Source organism: Colletotrichum paranaense (assembly GCF_030867605.1).
Source record: "Colletotrichum paranaense strain IMI 384185 chromosome Unknown Scaffold_12.1, whole genome shotgun sequence".
NCBI lineage: Eukaryota > Fungi > Ascomycota > Sordariomycetes > Glomerellales > Glomerellaceae > Colletotrichum > Colletotrichum paranaense.
In genome coordinates this window covers 1,226,730-1,239,361 of record NW_026848970.1, presented here as the reverse complement: position 1 = coordinate 1,239,361, position 12,632 = coordinate 1,226,730, and the positions used below count along the sequence as shown (strand labels likewise).

The 12,632-nt window shown below is 53.4% G+C and overlaps 3 protein-coding genes across 3 annotated transcripts; 1 reads left to right on the top strand and 2 right to left on the bottom strand.

The window, feature by feature from the left end:
• Positions 1-4,546: 4,546 nt before the first annotated feature.
• CPAR01_13336 (dual specificity phosphatase) lies at positions 4,547-6,184 on the bottom strand (the record flags this gene model as incomplete). Its single annotated transcript, XM_060497590.1, has 2 exons — positions 4,547-5,852; positions 5,913-6,184. The coding sequence occupies 2 exons, from the start codon at positions 6,182-6,184 to the stop codon at positions 4,547-4,549; spliced, it is 1,578 nt and encodes a 525-aa protein (XP_060343983.1).
• A 608-nt stretch (positions 6,185-6,792) lies between these two features.
• CPAR01_13335 (uncharacterized protein) lies at positions 6,793-7,008 on the top strand (the record flags this gene model as incomplete). Its single annotated transcript, XM_060497589.1, has 1 exon — positions 6,793-7,008. One exon carries the CDS (start codon positions 6,793-6,795, stop codon positions 7,006-7,008), a length of 216 nt encoding a protein of 71 aa, XP_060343982.1.
• Positions 7,009-7,810: 802 nt separating this feature from the next.
• CPAR01_13334 (uncharacterized protein) lies at positions 7,811-10,161 on the bottom strand (the record flags this gene model as incomplete). The annotated part of the gene is made up of 3 exons (XM_060497588.1): positions 7,811-8,261; positions 8,312-9,364; positions 9,470-10,161. Coding segments are annotated over 3 exons (2,196 nt in total), but the record flags the coding sequence as incomplete, so codon positions are not given.
• Positions 10,162-12,632: the final 2,471 nt, after the last annotated feature.

The following is a 12,632-nucleotide window of genomic DNA, read 5'->3' as shown; positions in this document are numbered from 1 at the left end:
ACGAATTTCGGGTCATACGAAGTTGTGCCTCGAAACATGTTTACATTAACCGTGCCTGGAACCTTTCCGGCTTGATTTGGTAATAGTTGTAGAACACCTAAGACCTACAATGTTGTTCTTATCTTCTAGACATGCGATCCACAGCTATTTATACCATTATGCTACATGTCAAGTCCAGCCGCCTTCTTCGAAAGTATTGATAGAGTCTTCAACGTATGCTTGCTATACAACTGATGCCATATGATGAATCATTCACAAATCACTATCCGTAGTATTTGACCAAACCAAGCACGATGCCCTATTACTTCACACTCTAAATTTCACGTGCTCTTCCAAGTAAGGTATTCAAACGGCTACGGCAATATGCTTCTGACTGTAAATATTAGAAAACCACAACATCGAAGTTCCGCATAAAGTCAAAAAGCGCCACCTCTACAAACCTCGTATTGCCAATTATGACACAACCGTGTACGTTTCTCTTACAAGTTCCTTTTTGTCACTGTTTGAGAAATGCTGCTGCCTGGGGCTGCGTATCAAAGCGGAGACAATTACAAAGGTTGTTGTTTATTAACAAATACTTACGACCCAGTCTTGGCCGAAATAAAGACCCCGCAAGAAGCAAATGAGTGTCGTCTAATGCTGAAAAGCGCCAAAGCAATGCCGGCAGCCGAAGATATCGCACCTCTCGGAAGAAAACGCTCGTTGGACAAGGTTACAAGATGGGTCGTTTTGTTAAGAGCCGTAGGCGTAATTTATCCAATCACTGCCTAGATGTACACATAAAGTGCCACTATGGTCACGAACTTGGCATTTTCGTCTGAAGGGATCTTAAAACACTTAGGCATCAGGTTTTCTCACTAGACAAATCCTTTCAAAGTCTCACACCCGCTGGCATCAGGCCTTTATGCTCACACCACGACCACCTCGATTCTCTTCAGCAAACAGAAAGAGGGTCCCTCCAGCCCTACAGGCTCCAATATTCTTTTCCTTGCACAGCCTCGGAAGTGCCGTTAGCCGGGACAGACCACAGTCCCAGCAAGCAAAGGGAAACAGGGAGAGTGATAGAGGAAGATAGCAAACAACCCCCTCCCGTCCCGACTCGCTCTAGCTTGGAAATAGAAGGCGGGGCGTGCGCGCGCGGGGCGGTCTTTCTTCCCAAGAAATTTCCTAGGCGGCGTTTCTGGTCTTCGGAGCCCGAGTCCGTGCCGGGATGGTGATCCTTCGAGCTGCGAAAAAAGGATGGCAGAATAGGGGTCAACGTTTTGGGGAAAGAAGGAACTGGTGCGCCAACATCGCGAACGAAACCGCTTACTTTCCGTAAGGGAATAGATCTTCTTTCGGCAGCACTCTGACAGATGCATCTATAATGGGCAATACTGTCAGCTCCTCTATGTAGTATACCCGGCTGAGGGTCAAGATGAAAGCAACCATACCGACATGGAGGAACTTCATCCATGCCCAAGACTCCATCCACAATGAAGCCCCCACGCACACGGACGCTCGTGAGCACGGATACCCGTTGTGAGATTGAGAGAAGGACACCAAGCTGAGAGAAGGGGAAAGATGATCGTACACCCTCACTGCAGCCTTAGAGCTATTTCTTTCGCCATCAGCCCAAAATCTGCCTTGACTCCTACGAGAGGCCCACGAACTACATAGTATACCCCCCCTTAGTCGAAGGAACACAACAGGGACATGGAGAGGAGATACCTTGCATACACAGACGCTTATAGCGGCAGGTAAGAAGAACCCCGTACGCCAGAGAGCACTAGCATTCAGAGAAATCATACCCCTCCTTCTCTCCCCTTGCTCCTTCGCTCCCAACGGCATCGTGACAGGCTAGACTCGTCTTACGATATGCGTTTTCTTTCCCACTCCCTCTACCTTACAAGCGTAGGATTGCACCACTGCAGGCCCGTCGTCGGTCGAGCATGGTGTGGACAGTAGGTAGCGAGCTTATGTGTCCTCTGTACGGCGGAGGTTCCGCTGGGTATCCGGCGTAGGAGCATCAGTATGCTGGCCGCTGCTGCGCCTCATTGACCAACACTAGCAAGTATATGCCCGTTGGATGTAGCAAGGAGGGATCTCAATCGATGTCGAGATTAGTGAGCTCTAGGGGGCCTACTATGGATTGAGGTGCAGTTTTGCCCTCAATCTCAGCGGACGGGCGACGATCCGGAAGGGGAAGCCTTAAGGACAGGAGGGAGCTGGTTATTTGCGGATATGTAGCCTGGTCTGGCTTTCAAGCTGGTCAGAGTCTCAAGACCTTGTTCCGCTCGTTTTGTGAGTAGAGCTTGGCGTACACTTACACTCAACAGTCCAAATCCAAAAACCCGCAGGCGGTCGCTAAGGGAGGATACTGCGGCTTGCTGCCTAACCCAGTGACTCTTTCACGCAGTCAAGGTTGAACATCGAGGAGGATATGAGAATGCTCGCTTGAGCATGAAAAAACATGTCAAATGTATGTTGGCGGGTCGCTTTACGGTCAAATTTATAACGATTCGCGACATTCAGTTCTGTACTTCGCCTGCTATCGTCTTCTGGGTTATCCGCTCACTTATTGATGAATGATCAGCATCACAAGTGATTCAGTAGAAAGCTGGATTTTAGTAAACGAGAATTGGAACGAGATTGTCAAGAGACCAGAAGGCGTGTACAAGGCCGCGCGAGACAGATCCGAGCTACAGGGCCTTATTGCATTTCTATCGCGCTCTGGATGACTGCCTCTGGAAGAGTGCCATTCAGGGGTGTCATCGTGATGTCGTCCTGATCTTCGTCCCGCTCATCGACCCTTCCGCTTTCCATGCGTACCACGCCTAGGAGAACTTCTCTTAAGCTAACCCTGGCCACTTCTTCTCCGAACGTCGAAATAATTTCCAACATAGCCTTATAATGCAACGGCACCGCATAAGTGATTATAACCATCATCGTAGACTCCATGTCTTCGCAAAGTCTCCAGACTCCGACTAGAAGGGCCCACCCCTGAGACCCAGTACAGCCTCCCAACTCCCAACTCCTTCCGTAAGCGAAAGCAGGGTGAAGCGCCCTTCACTTCCCCGACATCGACAGAGGCGAGAAGGCGTTGGGCTCACAGTGCTCCATCTAGACCAGGAAGAAACAGAAAGAAATTCATCAGCCTTGGGTCCGCCGTTTCGTGGGTGATGGCAATGCTCTTCACTCTTCCCAGTCTTACGACGATCCCTCTGCGATCTAGAATAGGGGCTGGGATCTTCATTCAACCTCTAGCCCCTCACATCGACCCCACGGAAAACATCGTTTGCCGAGAACTAGACGTAGGCAACACCAACTTGGCAAACCTCCGGAACCATTACCACACCCCCAAGCAGACAATCAGCATCATCTCCGTTGCCCCCTCGAACATCCAGAATTCGCCTGCCTAACATTCTTTCCGCGGGACATTACGGATAGTTGTTGACGCTGCCTTGCGTCTACATTAGACCTCGCGCATCTAGCTCACTGCAGGCAGCATTTTCTCCATCTTCTAGAATCCAAAGTGCGTCTGGTTCCGCCCCCACTCTGACAGAAGAGACCAACTGCCGTTCAGAACACTAGCAATCGATGGGTTTGGCCTGCCTCAACTGTACGGATATGGATCACCTACCACGCCTCACCTCACCTTTCCTGCCTCGGCTCTTCCATCTCGGGCATCCAGGCAGCAATCTTACCTCCTAGAAAATTTCCATCTCGTTCTTAACCCCTCTGCAAGCAAGAAGCATCCCAGTCTGGCTCCAACTGTACATGCATCAAAAACGGGCCGAAGTAATACAACGCCCCAAGAAAGGAAGATGATCTTGGAAAAGAAACAGGGTGTCTTCACAGTGCTTCGATAGCAACCTGCGTCTGTGGTCCGATCCACTCATGTACCGAGATGTACGAAGCTCGGGATAAGGTAAAGTCAAGTTTCCCTCTCTCGCTGCAACGGCTCGGAGTAACCTTCAAGGGGAGCACGCGAGCATACATGCGTACTCTGGGAGTAGGAATCGTCGCTAGTCGTACGCTGAAAGAGCGTTTGGTTTGAAGCGAACCTTACACAGTCAGTAAGTAAACATATTCAACGAATAGAGACACATCAGTGACTACTGGGACGAGTAAACTTCTTCATGGCCAGCGTCAAAGCGAGGTCACATTCATCAACAATCTCATTGGGCACTCTAAGCGTGGATAAGTATCCGTACGGCAATACCTTGATCCAAGGCAACCATGAAAATAGGCAAGGTATCCAGCCATTCACATGTAACAATCCATTGACGGAGCCAGATGTACGTGCAGTTCAAGAGTCTGCAGTCAGCGAGGATCATCTAGAACGAGTCTCCATGCCATCTAGGAATACCCTCCCGTCTCCCCTGTTCCAGGCTGATGCAACCGTATATGTCATGCGATCCTTCCCTCTCCCACCCAACTCCAGGCCAAAGCCCCCTCTTCCAACGCCTTGCCAAATGCACATTCTTCCACCATGTATCCTCACCATCTACATCTAGCTCTAGCTCTAAACCGCAGGCTCTGAGCCAACTCAACGCTTATGCATCTACAACCTCCCCGAACCAGGCGGCATCCGAATCCCCATCGCTGCCGCACCCCCAGCCCCAGGAACCCTCGCAGCAACCTCGTCCACACGCCCCTTTTGCAGACTGAACCCGGGTGTAACCCACCCGCCGCAACTGCACCGGAATCCCCGCCAGCTGTACCTCCCCACGGCGGCGCCGCACTTCTGATTCGGGCACGACAGCCGTCCCTCCAACGTCCCCTTCTCCAGCTCCTCCCTCATCCACCCCAGCGGCTCCACAAAGACGTGTCCGCACGGCTGCTGTTGCTGCCGCTGGTCCCTAGGGGCATCGGGCTCGTGATCGAGTACGAAGCGCGGCGTGGCCAGCGTCTTGCGACACTTTTTGCACCGCACCTCCATGCCCTTGACGCTCTCCGCCTCCTCCTTGCTCGTTTCCTCGTCCTCGAACCGCAGCTTTGTCGGTGCCTGACCCGCGGCAAGGCTCTCGTCAATCTCCCTCTGGAACTCCCACCGCTTGTAAATGGGGTGCGACGCCACGTCTTCAGGGCAACCCATGATCCACCACATCTCGAGTTGCTTTATGAAGCCCGGGTTCGGCTCCGCAATCTCTCGCGTATTGCGAACCCACTTCACGGCGGCGGCGACGGCGGCTGCAGCCCTCTCTTGCGCTGCTGCGGCTTCCTCGGCGGACTTGGGCGCCCCTCCTGATGCTCCGTTCTGCGCGGCGGCCGTCGAGGCCGCGGACCTGCCGAAGCGGGAGGGGTGTTTCCAGAGGAGGTAGGCAACGATGGCAGAGACGGAACGGGACTTGCCCATGGCACAGTGGACATAGACGCCGCCTGGGGCATTGGGGTCCGGCTTCTCCCCGTCAGAACTGAGATCCAGCTGCTCGAATAGGGGGGCGGGGAGAATGGCATCCGGATCTGTGGGCTTCGCCTCTGCCGCCGCCGCTTTAGCCGAGGCAGCCTCCGTCTCAGACTCAGACTCGGTCTCCAAATCCTTGGCCACAGCCGCCTTCAAGCGCTTGGCCTTCTCCTCAAAGCTCTTGTCCTTCTGGGCCTCCTCTTCAGGCCCATCCGTGACGCTCTTCTTGCTGCTGCCGGGGTACAGCGCATCCTCGATGAAACGGACGGCCTTGGGCAGGTGAACGAGCAGGTCCTCATCCTCGACATCGTCGATGTCGATGACCATGTGCTTGTAGCTCTTTCCGTAGTTCTCCCAGGTGTCGGTCTCGCTCTTGAGACCGGCCGGGTCGAATCGCAGCACAGACAGAATGTGGGTGATGTTGCGCTCCTTCAGCGCTGAAGGGCGGCGCAAAGCCCATATGCTGGTAAATAACGTTAGTGAGCCTCACAGTGAAGATGACGACGGAGATAACGTGTCTCACCCGCCGACATAGAGCTCCCCCTTGCCATCGATACGGTTCATCGCCATTTCGACGCAGCTCTTTTTCAAAAGTCGGTGTAAAGCTTCAGTTTCCTCGCTGCCTTCAGGCTCGCCTGTGTAGATCTCTAACGTATTGGTCGGCGCTTCTTTTTCCTTGGGGGGTAGCACCTGCGCCGCGTCCTGCAATGCCGTCGTGGTCGTGGTCGTCAAGCTTGACTCGATCTCTTTCAATCGCTTCGTCACGTCCTCGGTTGAAATGTGGCCACGGACCATGCGAGTGGCTTTATCGATGAAGGGTTCAAAGGGCAGCTTGGCACAAGATACATGAGCGTAGTATGGTAGTGTATGACGGTGTAAGTTTCCCTGCTGTCTACGGATATTGGTGTGTGACCAAGAGAGAAAAGGGAGAAGGGGGAAACGAAAGAGTCAATGTCGGTGTCCCAAGCCCAAGAGCTACCAGAAAGACAGACCCCTCTCGCGTGCCAATCTCAGGATGCGACAAACGCTGGTGGTAGTGGTTGGGTGGTGGTGACGAGAATGACGCAGTTGTGCTTGTGGCTCGGCCTGAAGTTGCTCTAGCTTTGTTTCCCAGAATACTGCCGTTGCCGAAAAGAGCCAAGCCTCCACCTTTGTTTTCGTCGCCTCAGTCGTTGTGTTGTACGTACCCTCGTTCCCTCGTGCTCTTGGCTCCTGCCACTCGGCCGTGTGGTGGAAAGAAATGTCCGGCGTCCTGTTCCCTCGTGCCCGCGGTGTGGCCCCCCTTTCCCCCGCCTCAGGTCCAGGTCATTTGCCCCTTCCCCTCAGGGCACTTTCCCATGCCCACTATCTATTGTTACTAAGGTAGGGTACATTGGCATATTGGGTAAAGACAGAAAAAAGCCATGCGCCACCGCCACATCTCTCTGTGGCTCATAGGGCTGAGATCATGTGACCTTTTGTCAACCGGCGGCCTCACTGCGGCATGCCGAATTGCCGCTGATGAAGCCTTATGGCGACTTGGCGTTTACACAGAGCAAGGTACCAGAGCATGTGTTTGTTCCTTGCTCAACAGACACCAACATGGGGTACTCCGTACTGTAGCTACTCGTAGGCTGTAGCCAGCTGTGGATCTGATCAGGTCTCCATTGACTGTCAGACTACCTTCCTCTTGATCCCATCATGCCGATTCGGAAATCAAGTACTCAACCACATCACATAATTACGAGAAAGCAAATCCAAGCCAGGGACATGTCATGGATGGAAACAGTAACTTGTTCGAGATTTGGTAACTTTTTATTCTTTTCTCACTATTGCCCAACCTGTGTGCCCTGACCCTACAAAATACATTGCTAGCTTGAACTCTTCAGTCTGGCTGAAGGATGTGCTGCATTTCTTCTAATACCAATATCATTTCATCGTATCACCCCACCACTGACTGGCCCGATCATGCCTGGTATTTCCTCCAAATGGAATGCGCGCAACAGACAACTTGCAGATATGTTTCTGGTGCCTGAAAGCCCCTCATGGCAACCACTTATACTCCAAAGGCCCCAAAGTATGGGTGCTTCCAAATGGCCAGCCCATCAAACCCGAGGATGCTGCCCACATGCTTCAACAAAATGCTTTTGATTTTTTCTTTTTTGTACGGCGCATGGCACTGGCAAGGGAATTGCTAACCAGACCGTGGCGTTGGATTTTTCTCGACATGTTCCACTCGGCCCCGTGCGTCAACGGCCGTCTTTATCTTGACTGCTTGTCCAGTCTCAAATCGTTCGCTCGCATTCGGTGTATTAGTTGGACGCATCCGAGTAATGTCGCGCTACGCGCCCCGGAGATTTGCGTTCAATGAATGGCCAGTCAACCTATGCCATGGTCTCCGACGAGTCATCGGTAAGTCGAGCTTGATAGCTTGGCTTATGCTCATCTCGGAGTAGGATCTTCATCCAGCATGCAAGCATTTTCCAGCATGTTCGTCCATTTGCCGCTTGTGCCTGCGTGGCTATGCTTCAGATGCTGCCGAAAGTGATCTGCGCGGAAAAATTTCTTGCTGCTGTTGCACTCCCTGAACTTGTGTACTTCTTGGAGGTGGCGAATGCGCTCTTCCCAATCCTGGTCGGTAGCGTGTCGCGGTGCGGAAGCACCAGGGCCTCTCCCGTTTCTAGGGAACTCCTCACCACAGTAGCCACAAGAGTCTGCTTCACCGGGGCGATTGGTACTGTCGTGGAACGCACGATCATAGCCATTCAGGGCTGAGCAACTCCAGCTGTGTCTGCGAACATGAAGACTATTCTGGTGGCGTTCGGCCTCATTCTTGTTCTTGAATCGATTTCCGCAGAAAGAACATTCATACTGCTTCTCGGCTTCATGAGACCTGTTGACGGTTAGCGAAAAGCTTATGATATTTGCAGGGTCGGTACTTACGCCAACTCCTCAGCCGACTCAAATTTCTTGGGTTTCTTCGGGCAACAATCGCACATGAAGAATCCCGAAATTTTGGTTCCACCAGGCTTGCTCACCTCCGTAAGCTTGCGGGGAGAAGCGAGAGGCCGGCTTTCGCTAATGGTCCGCTGGTGGGGTGCCCTGGAAAGGGAACCGCGAGGCGAGGGGTTGAGCGACATTGATGCACTGTAGGGAGAGCTGCAGCTGGGGTCGGTTCCGCCGGGCGAAATCCCACCTGGGGAAAGGCCCCCTGGAGAGACTCGGCCAAACGACGACGAGCCCATGCTGGTAATGCTCCCGGTGAGTAGTGATAGGTTAGAGCTGTAAGACCCTGCGCGACCGGATGGCGAAGAGATTGATCCTTGAGGGATGACACTCAGTCGAGGCGTGGGGGATCCTCTTTGGTTTCCATCGCGACGGCGTAGCAAGTCACTCTGGGTGGTGAAACCAAGTGGTACGCTGTCGTCGGGATCAGCGGATGCACGGCGCTTCGCCCCAGCACCATCGTAGTGTGCTCTCATGGGATCCTCTATCCGCAATCTCTTCATAGAATTGGTCTCCTCCATTTCCATCTCCTCCACTTCGTAGCTGTGCGATGATGCATCGTCGCTGTTATTCCTTCTGGTGCGAGTAGGTGGTGACCTGTCGAGGTCGGAGACGGACCGAGGTGACCTATAGTCCTGGCCGAGATGGAATGGCTGGCTTCTAGGGGAAGGTGAGAGGGCAGAGTGAGGAGTCTGCGTGTATCTGTCGGGAGAGTCTAGTAGGTTTGACGTCTTGAGGTGCAACGGAAGACTGGTGGGCACGGAGAGTGGCGGTACCCGCATGTCGCCAGAAAGCCTCCTCGAGAAAGGGTCGCTAGTTGATGATGTGCTTGACGCACTGAGGAGTGAGCCAGGCGGCTTGTTATCGAACGTCTTTAGGGGAGCGAGCTTCTTCTTCATGTCGGTGAAAGCGTCGGCGCCAGACTGGAACTGGAACTGGTTGTGGTGCAGACCAAACCCGGCCGAGATGCTCGGCAAGGAACATTCAGATCTATCAATGTGAAAATGTTAGATGGGCACCCAAAATCTCGACACTCTCAAGTTTTTTTCTTCTAGAACCAAACTAGGCCCGATTGAAAGGTTGGGGATTTCCTACCTTGTGGAAGCCGAAGCTGAAGACGAACCCATGCTGGCATAACCCTCATCGTGCCTGTAACCGGACCTCATGTAGTGTGGCCTGTCATCCAAACTTCCCAAGCTGTCGTGGTAACTATGTTCTCTAGGGCTGTATGATGAGGGATCGCGGTAGTGTTGTCTGGGCTCCTGGTGATGCATGTGAGGATCGTCAAAGGGAAGTCGTGGTGGTGGTAAGGGCGGCGGTGCGTTGATTCTGTCTCCGGAACCTGGGATGGCGACAGAGGAGGAGTAACTGCTAGAGTCGAAGCGGTTTGAGTCTCTTGGGTTTGAGTCTATAAATATGCTGGGAAGACCCGCAGGCTCCCTGTATCTCGAAGGTGCCTCCATGATGTCGGCTTGTATCTGTGCAGTTGCTGGCTGAGGATTGACAATTCCAGCTGAAGCGGCGCCACTAAGGTTTATAGTGACGGAAGCACGGGCGTCATGAGTGATGGGCCGGGAAATATCTAGGGTTCTGATCGCGGTGGGATACGAGAAGCGTCCGAGGCCAAGGCGGTCGTCTTGGAGGCCGTGGGTGGCGATGGCAGTCGGGTTCGCCGTTGGTTGAGAACGGGGGCCAATGCAAGCCGAGAATGGCTGTCTCTGTCGGTCTCTCTCTCTTGCGTCACGCAGCGGTCGGGGCCGAGAGGAGACTGAAAAAGGAAAGACAAGACTAGACGGAATCGAGCAAAGCGGCGCGAGTCGTAACGTAGAAGAGGGAAAAGTAGCAGACGTCGATGTGGTTGGACTGGATGTACAATTGTTGAGTCCGGCGGTCTAATCGCGGGACAAGCAGAAACAGATCAGGTCCGGACGGCGTCGAGGAATGCGAGGAGCAAATGTTGTCGGAGGAAGCAGAGTGGCCGGAGCTGGGGTGGGTAGAGTTTACATCCGTAAGTCAGGTCAGGTCGTGGGGGGGAGACGACAGCTGAAATAAGAGGCGATTGTGTGACGACGCCAGCTGCTGTATGAATAAAAATAAAATAAAATCGACACCCCCAGGTATGGCAAGGTGAAAGAGGCGACTAGTACTTATGAAAAAAAGGCGGGAGAACGAGTCGAGTGGAGGAGAAAGACCTGGTCAAGGAGAGGAGAGGAGAAGGGGGTGGAGGGGGAGCCCAGGGAAGCTGTCGGCAGCGTCAAGCGAAGCTCCAGCGGCAGCAGTAGCGGTATCCGTAGGTAGCGGTATTCGTAGCGGTAGCGGCCCAGGGACCCAGATGGAGGCACATCCAAACCTCCAACTTCGGCGTAACGTGGATTGGAGAAGAAGCCCCCGGGTGGTTCCTTTTTACCCCCAGCAGGGGCAGCAGCAGGGGATACTGAGAGACAGAGGACAGCCCAGGCAGAGAAGAGACCTGATTGAGAGAGAATACCTGATACCCTAGCTTAGCACGCCTACTGTGAACGGATACACTAGGTCCTGAGGTATCCTTAGCCCAGGGCCTTACAGGGCAGGGCAGAAGAAGAGGAGGTGGAGAAGAGGAAGGCCGAATGGAAGACAAGAGGGGAGGGGTGACGGGAATGATTTGATGGGTGAACTTTGGAAGAGGGAGTGTATGTACTAAGTTGAAGGGGGTGGTGATAAGGAAGAGAGGGGGGGGGGTGAATCTCTCTCGTTGACGGGTAGAGTAGCGGGACGCTTGTTCGGCGAGCAGCCCTAAAAGGAATAGGATGCGGATGGGGACTGGCTAGTCATACACCAGGGAACCACGAGCACGACGTTGGGCGTGTGGCTGTTTCTTGTAGCCCTTTGAGTTAGTGCCATGCAAGCACATAAGCAGCAATGCAGCCCTGTCTGTCAACTTCTTGTCGCCCTTCCTTCACGCTGCGTCGGGGTGTGGGTAGCACCTAAGGTAAGGTAGGCAAGGTGGTGTAGTAGACTAGGTATTCGTAGCGGTAATGGTTGTAGGGAAGGGGGTTGTTGCTCGGATCGAGCGTTCGAGGGGAAATGGAAGAGAGAAGGAGGGCTGGGGACGGAGAGTCATGGGGGTGACGGAATGAGGTGCGTTGATGTTGATGCGACCAAGGCCACCCAGGCGATATAAGCATAGATAGCTCAAGGTGTATATGTGCGTATATGTGTGTGCGTGTGGTGTGTATGCCGTGCTGTTACTAGCCGCGTGCGTGGGCTACCTTGAATGGGCAAGGTGAGGCGATGGATCTAGAAGGCTCAAGGAAGCATCCGAGTCGGATCGAGTTGTTGGAGGAATCGAAGTGCGTCAAGGACGGCGGGGTGAGGAATGCAGTAATTTGTCTTCCTTGGTGATATTCGGAGAGGTGTGGGTAATAAGACGGCGGTGATGGCGTGCGGCGTGCGGTGTGCGGTGTGCGGTGTGCGGCGAGCCGTGGAGTCTAGACGGCGTCCGGGTCGTGTCCTTTGCCCGGTGCTAGTCTCCTGACGTACGAATACGGTATTCGTAGGTAATCAATAGTAATATGCCTTATGAGCCAAGGGAATCCGCAGGTCTGGGTCCGTCCGGACGAGGGCCGGGGGAGCGCAACAATGGAATGAAGAACAAAAGAAGTCGAGAATGGGATTGTGTCCGGGCGGTCTGGCAGGTGTCGCGACGGAACCTCGCTCGATTCAGCAGAGACGTGGAGGCACCTGAGTAAGAATCAGCACAGAACCTGAAAAAAAAGGTACGAGTTGTAGGTGAGAGAAAGCAAGGCAGTCAAAGTACCTTGCGTTCAGGTGGATGAATACCTAAGGCACCTAGGTAGTAGGTACTTTGAGGTAAAGTAAGGTGTGATGAAGATTGCTTCGACGCTCGCTCCGTGCGCGAGATGGAATGGCGTGTGAAGAAAGACCAAGGCGGGAATGAAGCGCATTTGAGGTTTCGTGGTCCGACTGATGAGATGGAAGTTGGGAAATCATCCCGAAGCCGAGGACGATGACCAAGCAGCGTGAGGTGAGCTGTTCAGCTGTTGGAGCATTTGTTTGCTACCTGCATGTTCCTATCGGACCAAGTCATCAGGTAAAGTACCTACCTAAGGTAGGTAAGGTAGGTAGGCACGATTTGGTAGGTACCTTCCATGCGAATTGATACGAAGAATTACATCACACGCATCATCTCAAGGGAAGAGGACAGGCAGAAGTGCTGCTGCCTCTTGCCCTCCTCTCGTTACATGTCCACCTTCCCTTT